At 66.4% G+C, this 14,186-nt stretch overlaps 2 protein-coding genes across 3 annotated transcripts; both read right to left on the bottom strand.

Annotated features, from left to right (window-relative positions):
- Positions 1-8: 8 nt before the first annotated feature.
- Positions 9-4,166, bottom strand: THAP7 (THAP domain containing 7). The gene is made up of 5 exons (XM_040543469.1): positions 4,078-4,166; positions 2,766-2,845; positions 1,519-1,674; positions 714-854; positions 9-602 (listed from the first exon to the last, which is right to left on the bottom strand). Exons 2-5 carry the CDS (start codon positions 2,843-2,845, stop codon positions 80-82), a joined length of 900 nt encoding a protein of 299 aa, XP_040399403.1. The 5' UTR covers positions 4,078-4,166; the 3' UTR covers positions 9-79.
- Positions 4,167-4,852: 686 nt separating this feature from the next.
- Positions 4,853-14,180, bottom strand: LOC121063114 (myosin heavy chain, embryonic smooth muscle isoform-like). 2 transcript variants are annotated; one of them, XM_040543461.1, is made up of 6 exons: positions 14,106-14,180; positions 12,947-13,067; positions 11,663-11,859; positions 9,560-9,668; positions 7,084-7,256; positions 4,853-5,134 (listed from the first exon to the last, which is right to left on the bottom strand). In XM_040543461.1, exons 1-6 carry the CDS (start codon positions 14,138-14,140, stop codon positions 4,894-4,896), a joined length of 876 nt encoding a protein of 291 aa, XP_040399395.1. In that variant the 5' UTR covers positions 14,141-14,180; the 3' UTR covers positions 4,853-4,893. The 2 variants fall into 2 exon arrangements, with proteins under 2 accessions (XP_040399395.1, XP_040399396.1); XM_040543462.1 differs by having other exon boundaries at positions 12,947-13,043.
- Between the last annotated feature and the right edge of the window lie 6 nt (positions 14,181-14,186).

The following is a 14,186-nucleotide window of genomic DNA, read 5'->3' as shown; positions in this document are numbered from 1 at the left end:
TTCATAGAAAAGGCGAAAACGCTTTGTTTATTTACAAACCTTCCCAGCGGCGCCGCGGCGAGGAAGAGGAGGCGAGCCCTCACTGTCCGCCGTCGGCACCGCCGAGCACCTGCGGCTCCGCGCCCTGCGGCGGGGGCTCCTTGGGGACCCTCCGGCCCTCGGGGGGGGCCCGTCGCTCTCGCTGCAGCTCGCCCACCCGCAGCCGCAGCCTCTGCTCCCGGCGTTTGCAAGCCTGGAGCTGCCGCTGGGCTTTGTCCAGGGCGTCCAGGGCGGCTTCGGCGCGGCGCTTCCAGAGCAAGGCGCTGCCCACCTGGTAGCTGTGCTCGCTCTGGATGTACGCCCCGGCCGGCGGCGGCAGCCGCAGCATGTAGAGGGAAGGTGAAACGGGCCGGGGGGGCGCCGGGGGGGCCCCTTCAGGGAGGGCAGGGGTGTCTGTGGCTTCTTCGTCTCCCGTGGCCACCAAAAGGGTGTCCGGGAGGGGACCCCGTGCGCCCGAAGGGCCGGGAAGAGCCGGGACGCCCCCAGGGTCTTCGCCTTCTCGGGGGAAGCAGGAGACGTCGGTGGAGAAGGGGGGGTCCGGTGGGGGTGTGGGGGGGTCCTGCCTGTATGGAGAAAAGGGGGGGGGTTAAAATGGGCGGGGGGGTGGGGTGGGGGGGAGATGGTGGCAGTGTCCTGTGTCACCTCCTGGACCGTGTGCCCGCCCTGGGACTCACCTCCACTTCTTGGTGGCCCGGGGGGGCTTTGGGGTGTCGCTGTCGGGCAGGGGGGGCTTCGGCTTGGCGGCCCGGGGGGTTTTGAGGGAGGTCGACTCGAAGACGGTGGGGACGGCCCCTTCCTTCAGGCGGTGGTAGCCGCTGCAGCGGTGGGGGGGGGGGGGGGGGGAAGAGAGGGGGGTCAGTGTGTGGGGGGGCACCCCAAAACCCATAGGGACCCCGAAACCCAAAGGCCCTAGAGGGTCCCAAAACCCTGGGGGGGGGGGGGGGGGGGTAGGGTGTCACCAAGGAGACCCAAACCCAATAAAGTCACCAGGGTACCCCAAAGCCCTGGAGGGGTAAAAAGGGACCCCCCAAAATGTTGGAGGGTGACCCATGAACCCCAGAGGTTTGGGGTGGGGGTCCTAATGGTGCCCCCAAAAATTTAGGAAAGGTTTTGGGAGGGATCTAAAACTCGGGGTGGGGGGGGGTCCCCCAAAAGCCCTGGGGGTGTCTTTAGAGGGATCCAAAACTCACAAAGTCCCTGGGGGAGGGGGGCATAACCCCCACATCCCTGGGACCCCCAAAAGCATCTGGGGGGGGGGGGGAACGGGACCCCAAAATGGGAAACTGAGGCACTGGGGGGGGGGGGGGTGATGGATTGGAGCAAACCATTTCCACTCACAACAGGGGGAGGTCTGGAGGAGCCCACTTTAAAGCGAAGTAGGGGGGGATTTGGGGGTGTCCTTAATTACGGCGGGCTCCTTAATTACTGGGGCCCATTCTCCGCGGAAGGAGCGGCTCAATTAAGTGCCTCGTTAGCCACCTGAAGCCGACTATCTCGAAGCAGCTCTTCTCGAAGTGCTGGGAGCAGAAGTAGATGTATTTGGAGGCCGGGTCCCAGCGGCCCTCCCCGCTCGCGTCCCGCCGCCGGCTGTTCTCCAGCCACAGCGCCCGCCGCGGGTTGTCCTTCTTGGGCAGCCTGGGGGGGGGGGGGGGGGGGGGGGGGCAAAAAAAAAAAGGGGGGGGGTCACGTCAGGTTTCGTGGCCGAAATCCCCCCCAAAATATTGTTTTTTGAGAGGTTGGGGGGACGGCTCCCCCCCAGCAGCCACAAATGGAACGGGCCAGGGAGGGTTCGCTAATGGGGAGGGGGCTGAACCATTCCTAAATTGGGGGGGGGGGGGGGGGGGGGGGCACATAACTGGGTCAAACCATTGCTAACGGGGGGGAGCAGATTCGTGGGGCAAACCATTGCTAAAGGCAGGAGGGGGGAACACCTGGGCCAAACCACTGCTAAGGGAGGGGGAAAAATACCTGGGCCAAGCTATTGCTAAAAGGGGGGTGTGTGTGAACACCTGGACCAAACCACTGCTAAAACGGGGGGGGCACCTGGGTCAAACCATTGCTAAAAGGGGTAAAAAGGGGAGGGGGGAGAGCACCTGGGCCAAACCACTGCTAAGGGAGGGGGGGAAAATACCGGGGCCAAACCATTCCTAAAAGGGGGAGGAAGGGGGGAACACCTGGGCCAAACCACTACTAAAAGGGGGGAACCTCGGCCAAACCATTGCTAAAGAAGGAGGGGGGGGTGAACACCTGGGCCAAACCAATGCCAAAAGGGGGGGAAACCTGGGCCAAACCAGTGCTAAGGGGGGGGGGGGAATATCTGGGCCAAACCACTGCTAAAAGAAGAAGGAGGGAAACAACTGGCCCAAACCATTGCTAAAAGAAGGGGGGAGAAGGGAACACCTGCGGCAAACCACTGCTTAAAAGGGGGGGGGGAGGGAACACCTGGGCCAAACCATTGCTAAAAAGGGGGGGGGGGAACACCTGGGCCAAACCATTGCTAAAGGAGAGGGGTATACCTGGGCCAAATCATCACTGGGGGGGGTGGGGGGGTTACACCTGGACTAAACCACTGAGAGGATTAAACCAAGAGCAAAAAGGTGAAAAGACACCAAAATAAAACCGCCACAAAGGGAGAAACGGGGGGAGCCCCCTCAGCAAGGCCATCTGGGGGGCAACAAGGGGTCCCCACGGGGGGCCGCCCCCTGAGGAGGTGTGGGGGCACCCACCGGTGGAAGGAGATGCCTCGGTTGCGGGTCTCCCGGGTGTCGCGGGTGCAGCAGCCGGCAGCAGAGCAGTGACGGGGCATCTGGGGATGGGGGGAGCGAGAAGGGTCTCCCATGCGAAGCCCCCCCCAAAATTGCCAGCCTCTCCATGCACCTCCAGGTAACAGCCGGATGCTGAGACTCCCAAGTGCCCCCCCTCAGCACACCCCAGGCACTTTGGTGCCCCCCCAAATCCCTGTGTCCCCCTTCAGAGCCCCCCCCTAAATCCATGCTCCCCCTGTTGGCCCCAGACACCCCCCCCACCCCGGAGCCCTGCATAACCCCTTGGAGCTCCCACAGCTCCCCCAGTGCCCCCCCCACAAGCAGTCCCAAACCCTTAGCGCCCCCTCCAGGGTCCCTCCATCCACACTGGAGCCCCCCAGTGCCCCCCCAACAGCTCCATCAGAGCCCCAAATGCCCCCTCCAGGGTCCCTCCACCCCCCAGATCCCCCCCACAGCCCCCCAGGTGCCCCTCCCCGAGCAGTCCCAAACCCTCAGCACCCCATCCAGGGTCCCTCCGTCCCTCTGTCCCCCCCCAAGGTGCCCCCCACAGCCCCCAGTGCCCCCCCCCACGAACAGTCCCAACCCCCCAATGTCCACTCCAGGGTGCCTCCATGCACCCCAGAGTCCCCCACAGCCCCCAGCGCCCCCCCCAAGAGCTGCCTCAGAGCCACAAATGCCCCCTCCAGGGTCCCACCACACACCCAGGTGCCCCCCCACAGCCCCCAGTGCCCCCCCAATGAGCAGTCCCAACCCCCTAATACCCCCCTAAGGATCACTCCATCCACCCAAGTGTCCCCCAGTGCCCCCCCACGAGAAGTCCCAAACCCCCAGCGCCCCCTCCAGGGTCCCTCCACCCCCCCTGGTGCCCCCCCCAGGAGCTTCCTTAAAGCCCCAAGCGCCCCCCTTGAGCTCCCCCAGACCCCCCTCCGAAATACCCCAGCCCCCCAACTGCCCCCATAGCCCCTCCCCCAGTTGCCCCCTACCCAACCCTACGGGACCCCCCCCCCCCCCCCCTAAAGAAGGCCCTGGGGAGGGGGGGGGGGGGCGAGGGGGGTGAGGGAGGGGGCGATGACGTCACGGGGCAAGGGGCAGCCCGTTGCTAAGGGCCGCGGTTGCTAAGGGGGGGGTGGGGCGCGGAAGGGGCGGGCCAGGGGCCACCGGCGGAGCCCCCCCAGCCCCGGGGTCGGTGCCCCCCACCCTGGGGGGGGCTGGGGGCGGAGCTGGGGGCGGGGCTTGGTGCCGGGGCCGGGGCCGGGCCCGGCCGCGGCCTCACCTCGGCGCTCCCATCCCGCCGCCTCCTCCGCCGCCGCCGCCTCCTCCTCCTCCTCCTCCGCCCGCCCCAACCTCTCGCGAGACTCCCGGGGTCTCGCGGCGCCCCGGCCCCGCCCCCCTCTCCCTCCTCATTGGCCGCGCCGCGCCGCCCTCCGGCGCGCGCTCCCTCATTTGCATGCCGCGCCGGGATTGGCTGTCGCGCGCCCTCGTTAGCATAACAAGCCCCGCCCCTCCCGCGCGGCAGTTTCAAGCGCCCCCCCCCCCCCCCCCCCCCCCCCCCCCCCCCTTGGGGCTGTTTCAAGGCTCCCCGGTGCTTTTGGGGGGGGGAGGGTCAGGACCCTCCCCCACCCCCAAAAAAAAGGGGGTTCGGGGGGTTTTGAGCCCCCCAGGTTGAGGCTGAGGGGGGTTTCCAGCCCCCCCCCCCCCCCCCCCAAAAAAAAAAGGTTTTGGGGTGTTTTAAGGCCCCTCCCACTCTGGGTGTTGAAAGGGAATTGGGGGGGGGGGGGGCACAAATTGGGATACGGGGGGGCTCAGGGTGCCCCCCAGCAAGGTTCGGGGGTGGGGAGGGGGGGGCGTCTCAAGTCCCCCCCCCCCCCCCCTAAAAAAATGTGGTTTGGGGTCTTTCCCCAAAAAGGACTCCGGGTGGATTTCGAACACCTTCGAGACCCTTTAATGTGTCACCACGCTCCGCCCCATAAGCCCCCGCCCCCATTAAGCCCCGCCCCTTCTGTAGAGCCCCCCACCCCCCACCCCATCCCCCCAAAAGCGGGGGGGGTCAGGGGGGTCCCGGGGGGGCTCTATGGGGTCAGAGCCACTTTTAGGGCTCCCCGGGGGCGGTTTCGAGGCCCCCCCCGGGACCGGCGGCGGTTTCGAGGGGCTCCTTGGGGGCGGTTTCGAGGCCCCCCCGGGGGCCGGCGGCGGTTTCGAGGGGCTCCCCGAGGGCCCACGGGGGGGACCCGCTGCCCCCGCTGCCCCCGCTGCCCCCGCTGTCCTCGCTGTCCTCGTCCTCGCCCCGGAGCATGCGGCGCACGGTGCGGGACAGCGTCAGAGGGTCGCACCTGGGGGCAGCCAGGGGATTTTTTTTTTTGGGGGGGGGGGGGGTCAGAGACCCCCCCGCACTGTCCCATAATCCCCCTGGCCCCATACAGCCCCCCCCCAGAGCCCCCCAATATCCCATAATCCCCCTGGCTCCATACAGCCCCCCCTCCCAGAGCCCCCCAATATCCCATAATCCCCCTGGTTCCATACAGCCCCCCCCCCCCCCAGAGCCCCCCAATATCCCATAATCCCCCTGGCTCCATACAGCCCCCCCCCCCAGACCCCCCCAATATCCCATAATCCCCCTGGTTCCATACAGCCCCCCCCCCCAGAGCCCCCCAATATCCCATAATCCCCCTGGCCCCATACAGCCCCCCCCCCAGAGCCCCCCAATATCCCATAATCCCCCTAGCTCCATACAGCCCCCTCCCAGAGCCCCCCAATATCCCATAATCCCCCTGGCTCCATACAGCCCCCCCCCCCAGAGCCCCCCAATATCCCATAATCCCCCTGGCTCCATACAGCCCCCCCCCCCCCAGAGCCCCCCAATATCCCATAATCCCCCTGGCTCCATACAGCCCCCCCCCCAGAGCCCCCCAATATCCCATAATCCCCCTAGCCCCATACAGCCCCCCCACAATCCCATAAATCCCCCTGGCCCCATACAGCCCCCCCCCCCCGGGGCCCCCACCAGTCCCATAATCCCCCTAGCCCCATACAGCCCCCCCACAATCCCATAAATCCCCCTGGCCCCATACAGCCCCCCCCCAGAGCCCCCCAATATCCCATAATCCCCCTGGCTCCATACAGCCCCCCCACAATCCCATAATCCCCCTGGCCCCATACAGCCCCCCCCCACAGTCCCATAAATCCCCCTGGCCCCATACAGCCCCCCCCCAGAGCCCCCCAATATCCCATAATCCCCCTGGCTCCATACAGCCCCCCCCCCCCGGAGCCCCACACAATTCCATAATCCCCTTGGCCCTATACACTCCCCCCAGAGCCCCCCCCCCATAATCCCCCTAGCCCCATACAGCCCCATACACAATCCCATAAACCCTCTGACTCCATACAGCCCCCCCAGAGCCCCCAACTATCCCATAATCCCCCTGGCCATATACACTCCCCCCCCCCCCCGTAATCCCCTGGCCATATACAGCCCCCCCCTCCCCCCCAGACTCTAGGGAGCCCATAGGGTGCTATAGGGGCCCACAGAGATCTTTAGGGAGTCCATAACGTGCTATAGGGGCCCACAGGGGGCCCTAGGGAGGCTGTAAATTTCTATAGGGGCCCACAAAGGGGTTTCTAGGGAGTCCATAAGGTACTATAGGGACCCACAGAGGTCTCTAGGAAATTCATAAGGTGCTATAGGGGCCCATAAGGGGCTCTAGGGGGGCCATAGGGTGCTATAGGGGCCCATAGAGGTCTCTAGGGAGCCCAAAGGGTGCTATAGGGGCCCACAGGGTGCTCTAGGAAGCCCATGGGGTGCTATAGGGGCCCACAGGGTGCTCTAGGAAGCCCATAAAGTGCTATAGGGGCCCACAGAGGTCTCTAGGAAGCCCATGGGGTGCTATAGGGGCCCACAGGGTGCTCTAGGAAGCCCATAAAGTGCTATAGGGGCCCACAGAGGTCTCTAGGAAGCCCATGGGGTGCTATAGGGGCCCACAGGGTGCTCTAGGAAGCCCATAAAGCGCTATAGGGGCCCACAGAGGTCTCTAGGAAGCCCATGGGGTGCTATAGGGGCCCACAGGGTGCTCTAGGAAGCCCATAAAGTGCTATAGGGGCCCACAGAGGTCTCTAGGAAGCCCATGGGGTGCTATAGGGGCCCATAGGGTGCTATAGGGACCCACAGCGGTCTCTAGGAAACCCACAGGGTGCTATCGGGGCCCACAGGGGTCTCTAGGCAGCCCATAGGGTGCTATAGGTTGCCCGTAGGCACCCGCCGGGCGTTACAGACGCGGGCACCCACCTGAGGCGGGCCCGCAGGGCGGCCACGCGGCGCGCGGTGGCAGCGGCCCCGTCCCCGACGGCGTCCAGCGCCCGGCGCAGGCGGTGGCCCTGGGCCTCGGCGCGCGCCGTCCCCGCCGCCACCGCCGCCAGCTGGTCCCGCAGCGCCCGCTCGGCCTCCTCGGCGGCCTCCGCCTGCGGGGACGGGGGGGGGGACGGGGTGTGGGGACGCGTTGGGGGGACACGGGGTGGGGGGTGGGGGCACGGGGGGACCTTGGGGGGGTGGGGGGGGCCAAGACGGGGGACATGGGGGGACGTGGGGGGGGACACGGGAAGGACATAGGGGAGGTGGGGGGGCGTGGGGGGGACATAGGGGAGAGTTGGGGGACATGGGGGGGACATGGGGGAGAGATGGGGGACATGGGGGGACATGGGGGAGATGGAAGGGACATGGGGGGGACATGGGGCAATGGAAGGGACATGAGGGAGATGGGGGGACAAGAGGGGGGACATAGGGGAGAGATGGGGGACATGGGGGGGACATGGGGGAGATGGAAGGGACATGGGGGAGATGGGGGGACAAGAGGGGGGACATGGGGGAGAAATGGGGGACATGGGGGGGACATGGGGGGACCTTGGGGGGATGGGGGGGGCCAAGACAGGGGACATGGGGGGACATGGGGGGGGCACAGGAGGGACATAGGGGAGATGGGGGGACATGGGGGGGACATAGGGGAGAGTTGGGGGACATGGGGGGGACATGGGGCAATGGAAGGGACATGAGGGAGATTGGGGACATGGGGGGGACATGGGGGAGATGGGGGGACAAGAGGGGGGACATGGGGGAGAGATGGGGGACATGGGGGGGACATGGGGCAATGGAAGGGACATGGGGGAGATGGAAAGGACATGGGGGGGTCATGGGGGAACCTTGGGGGGATGGGGGGGGCAAGACGGGGGACATGGGGGGCATGGGGGGGGACACGGGAGGGACATAGGGGAGATGGGGGGACATGGGGGCGATATGGGGCATGGGGGAACATGGGGGGGACATAGGGGAGATGGGGGGGACATGGGGAGGACATAGGGGAGAGATGGGGGACATGGGGGGACATGGGGGAGATGGAAGGGACATGTGGGGGACATGGGAGGGACATGGGGGAACATGGGGGGGACATAGGGGAGAGATGGGGGACATGGGGGGGGACATGGGGCAATGGAAGGGACATGGTGGGGACATGGAAGGGACATGGGGGAGATGGGGAACATGGGGGGGACACGGGGGAGATGGGGGACATGGGGGGACATGGGGGAGATGGAAGGGACATGGTGGGGACATGGGGGGAACATAGGGGAGAGATGGGGGACATGAAAGGGACACGGGGGAGATGGGGGACATGGGGGGACATGGGGGAGATGGAAGGGACATGGTGGGGACATGGGGGGAACATAGGGGAGAGATGGGGGACATGAAAGGGACACGGGGGAGATGGGGGACATGGGGGGACATGGGGGGGACATGGAAGGGACATGGGGCATGGGGGAGGCGTAGGGGAGAGATGGGGGACATGGGGGGACATGGGGCAATGGAAGGGACATTGTGGGGACATGGAAGGGACATAGCGGAGATGGGGGGACAAGACGGGGGACATGGGGGTGATGGAAGGGACATGGGGGGACATGGGAGGGGACATAGGGGAGATGGGGGGGACAAGACGGGACATGGGGGTGAGATGGGGGACATGGGGGGACGTGGTGGGGACATGGGAGACGCAAGATGGGGGACCTGGGGGAGATGGGGGGACATGGGGGGACATGGTGTGGACATGGGGGGCATGGTGGGGACATGGGGACATGGTAGGACTTGGGGACACGAGGGGACATGGTAGGGACATGGTGACATGTGCGGGGACAAGGGGGAGATGGGGGGACATGGGGACATGGTGTGGGGACACGTGGGAACGTGGGACCTGGGGACACGGGGACACAGGACATGGGGTGACACGTGGCTTTGGGACATGGGGGGGGCATGGGGACATGGTGGGACTTGGGGACACGAGGGGACATGGTAGGGACATGGGGACATGTGCGGGGACAAGGGGGAGATGGGGGGACTGGGGGACACGGGGACACAGGACATGGGGTGACACGTGGCTTTGGGACATGGCGGGGGGCATGGGGACATGGGGGGACTCGGGGGGAGGGAATAGGGACAGGGGCATGGGGACATGAGGCCCTGGGGGGGACATGGGGGGACACGGGGGGACACAGGGGGATGTGCCACCACTGCGGGGAAACCCAGGGGACGTGGGGTGACACGGGGTGACACTGGGTGACAGAGGGTGGCACCTCCACGCCACCCTCCCCCAGCCCGCTCAGGGAACCCCGCGGGCGACACGCACGCCCGTGACGTGATGCCCCCCCCCCCCCCCCATAATGTCACCCCCACCCCCGTGACGTCACACCCCCCCCGTGTGACGTCACGCCCGTGACGTCACCTGCAGGCGGTAGCGCTCCCCCCGCAGCCGCTGCTCCTCGGCCTCCGCCAGCAGCACCCGCAGGCGCCGTCCCGCCGCCCGCGACGCCTGGGCCAGCGCCGCCCGCGCCCTGCACCCATGGGTGCCCCGTGTCACCCTCACGGCACCCATGGGTGCCCCACGGCACCCCCACGGCACCCATGAGTGCCTCGCGGCACCCCCACGGCACCCACAGGTACCCCACAGCACCCTCACGGCACCCATGGGTGCCCCGCATCACCCCCATGGCACCCATGGGTGCCCCACGGCACCCTCACGGCACCCATGGGTGCCCCGCATCACCCCCATGGCACCCATGGGTGCCCCACGGCACCCTCACGGCACCCACGGGTGCCCCACGGCACCCTCACAGCACCCATGGGTGCCCCGCATCACCCCCACGGCACCCATGGGTGCCCTGCGTCACCCCCACGGCAACCACGGGTACCCCACAGCACCCTCACGGCACCCATGGGTGCCCCACAGCACCCCCACGGCACCCACGGGCAAGTGGGACCTCAGGGGCACTGTGGGACCCCCCCCAAGACCACCCTGGAGCACCATGAGCTAAGGTCACCCCACGGCCACCCCGGGGCCACCGTTGGGGCACCCCGGAGCACCCTGGGGACACCCTGGGGCAAACATTGGTACAACCTGGGGGCACCCGGTACCACCCTGGACCACCCTGAGCCACCCTAGGACCACCCTGGGACCACCCAGGACCACCCCGGACCACCCCAGGGCCACCCAAGACCACCCTGGATCACCCTGAGCCATCCTAGGACCACGGTGGGACCATCTTGGACCACCCTAGGGCCACCCAAGACCATCCCAGGTCTCTCTGAGCCATACTGGGACCACCCTTGGTCCACCCTGGACCACCCTGGGACCACCTCGCACCACCCCGGACCACTCCAGGGCCACCCAAGACCACCCTGGACCACCCTGGGCCACCCAGGACCACCCTGGGACCACCTCGCACCACCCCGGACCACCCCAGGGTCACCCAAGACCACCCTGGACCACCCTGGGCCACCCAGGACCACCCTGGGACCACCTCGCACCACCCCGGACCACCCCAGGGCCACCCAAGACCACTCTGGACCACCCTGGGCCACCCAGGACCACCCTGGGACCACCTCGCACCACCCCGGACCACCCCAGGGCCACCCAAGACCACCCTGGACCACCCTGGGCCACCCAGGACCACCCTGGGACCACCTCGCACCACCCCGGACCACCCCAGGGCCACCCAAGACCACCCTGGACCACCCTGGGCCACCCAGGACCACCCTGGGACCACCTCGCACCACCCCGGACCACCCCAGGGTCACCCAAGACCACCCTGGACCACCCTGGGCCACCCAGGACCACCCTGGGACCACCTCGCTCCACCCCGGACCACCCCAGGGCCACCCAAGACCACCCTGGACCACCCTGGGCCACCCAGGACCACCCTGGGACCACCTCGCACCACCCCGGACCACCCCAGGGCCACCCAAGACCACCCTGGACCACCCTGGGCCACCCAGGACCACCCTGGGACCACCTCGCACCACCCCGGACCACCCCAGGGCCACCCAAGACCACCCTGGACCACCCTGGGCCACCCAGGACCACCCTGGGACCACCTCGCACCACCCCGGACCACCCCAGGGCCACCCAAGACCACCCTGGACCACCCTGGGCCACCCAGGACCACCCTGGGACCACCTCGCACCACCCCGGACCACCCCAGGGCCACCCAAGACCACTCTGGACCACCCTGGGCCACCCAGGACCACCCTGGGACCACCTCGCACCACCCCGGACCACCCCAGGGCCACCCAAGACCACCCTGGACCATCCTGGGCCACCCAGGACCACCCTGGGACCACCTCGCACCACCCTGGAACACCCTGAGGTCACCCAAGACCACCCTGGACCCATCTTGGGGCCACTTTGGACCACTCCTGGTCCACTTCGGGGGGATCCGGAGCCACCCTGGGCCCCCCTTGGACCACCTTGGGGCCACCCAAGCCTACCCTGGGCCCACCTTGGACCACCCGGGACCACCGCCAGCCCCCTGGGGACCCCGATGCTCACCCGGCCTCGCGGTTCAGCAGCTCCTGGAGGTGGAGGCAGCGGGCGCGCAGGGCGGCCTCGGCCGGGTGCGGGGGCACCCCGGGGTGCTGCAGCCGCCCCCGCAGCCCCCGCTGCTCCCGTTCCAGCTGGGCCCGCGCCCCCGCTGCCGTCCGAGCCCGTGCCCGAGCCCCCGCCAGCGCCCGCTGCAGCTCCTGCGCCTGCACCCATGGGAGTCAGCGCCTGGGGGCACCCATGGTGCCCCAAAATGCACCAACGGCGCCCAAAATGCACCCAGAGCACCCAAAAATGCACCCACGCTGCCCCAAAATGCACCCACGGTGCCCCAAAACGCGCCCACGACACCCAAAAATACATCCACGGCACCAAAAAGGCACCCACGGAACCCCGAAATGCACCCCTGGCCGCCCAAAATGCAGTCATAGCACCCAAAAATACACCCACGGTACCCAAAAATACACCCACGGCAGCAAAAAATGCAGCCACAGCACCCAAAAATGCAGCCACAGCACCCAAAAATAGACCCGCAGCACTCGAAAATGCACCCCGAGCACCAAAAGTGCACTTACAGTGCCCAAAAATGCACCCATAGCACCCAAAACGGCACACATTGCCCTCAAAATGGCACCCGTGGAACCCCAGTGGCACCCATGGAGCCCCAGAATGCACCCACGGCACCCAAAAAATGCACCCACGGCACCCGAAAGTGCACAAATAGCACCCAAATATTCACCCACGGGACCCAAAAATTGCACCCTCGGCACCAAAAGTGCCCCCACAGCACCCATACGTGCCCCACCTCCCCCCCCCCCCCCCCAGCCCCTGTACGCCCCCGCTTTGCACCCCTCTATATGTCCCCCATATGTTCCCCCATAGGCACCCTCACCTCCCCAACAGGTGCCCCCATACGTCCCCCCATAAATTCCCCCCACATCCCCATACATCCCCCTATATGTCCCCCCATAAATTCCTCCCACAAACCTATAGGTGCCCCCATACGTCCCCCCATAAATTCCTCCCACATCCCCATACGTCCCGCCATATGCCCCACCCTAGAGGTGCCCTCCGTAGGTGCCCATAGGATCCTCCCATACGTTCCCACCATACGTCCCCCCTATATATTGCCTATAGGTGCACCTATGGGCATTATAGGTGCACCCCCAACTTCCCTCTAGGTGCCCCAAGCCCCAGACAGACAGCCCCCAAGACCTGCCATAGGTGCCCCCTATACGTCCCCCATGGCTACCCCTATAGGTGCCCCCTATAGGTGCCCTATAGGTGCCCGACCTGCTCGTGCCGCTGGTGCAGGCGCTGCCGCAGCTCCCGGTTGTGCTCCCTCAGCTCCGCCAGCGCCGCTTGCAGCTCCCCGGGGTCCCGGCCCCCCCTGCACCCATAGCGGCTATAGGGGCTGCAAGAGGGTCACGGGGCACGGGGAGTGTAGGGGATGCAGTGTGGGGCCTATAGATGGTTTGCTGCGGGGGAGGTGGCATGGGGATATAGGGGATGTGCCAGTGGGGGTATGGGGGATGTGCCATGGGGAATATAGGGAACATACCCTGGGGGCTATAGGGGATGTGCCATGGGGGGTATAGGGGATGTGCCATGGAGGCTATAGGGGACATTCTATGGGGAATATCAGGGAAATACCATGGGGGCTATAGGGGATGTGCCATGGGGAATATAGTGGATATGCAAGGGGGAATATGGGGGACATACAAGAGAGAATATAGGGGACATACCATGGGGGCTATAGGGGATGTGCCATGGGGGGTATAGGGAATGTGCCATGGGGGGTATAGGGAATGTGCCATGGGGGGTATAAGGGACATGCAGGGGGGAATATAGGGGACATAAGGGACATGCCACGGCAGCTATAGGGGATGTGCATGAGGCCTGTGGCATGGGGGCCGTAAGGGATGCACTGCATGGGCTACAGGGGACACACCGTGGGGTCTATAAGGGACATGGCATGGGGACTACAGGGCATACGTCAGGGAGGCTATAGGGGATGTGCCATGGGGAATATAGGGACACACTATAGGACTGTAGAGGGCGTGCCTTGGGGGCTATAGGAGAAGCGCCATGGGGGCTATACGGACACACCATGGGGGCTATAGGGGACATGATGTGGGCTATAGGGGACAGGCCATGGGGGCTATAGGGGATATGATGTGGGCTATAGGGAACAGGCTATGGGGGCTATAGGGGACATGACGTGGGCTATAGGGGACAGGCTATGGGAGCTATAGGGGACAGGCTATGGGGGCTATAGGGGATGCTCTGTGGTGTTACAGGGGACGCACCAGTGGGTGCTATACGGGATGCACCATGGGGGCTATAGGGGACACGCAGTGGGGGCACCCTATAGCAGGCAGCCTATGGGGGCCATGTATAGGGGCCGTGGGCGTGGCCAGGGAGGGGGGCGTGGCCACGGGCGGGCACTCACGTGGGGCTGGGTGGGCGGGGCATGCGGGCAGCCATGTCGTCCCGCTCCTGCTCCGCCCGCCGCCGGGCATGCTGGGCCGCT

Source organism: Cygnus olor, unplaced genomic scaffold (genome assembly GCF_009769625.2).
Source record: "Cygnus olor isolate bCygOlo1 unplaced genomic scaffold, bCygOlo1.pri.v2 S91, whole genome shotgun sequence".
NCBI lineage: Eukaryota > Metazoa > Chordata > Aves > Anseriformes > Anatidae > Cygnus > Cygnus olor.
The sequence above is the reverse complement of the archived record's forward strand: the minus strand, read 5'-3'. Positions and strand labels throughout refer to the sequence as shown.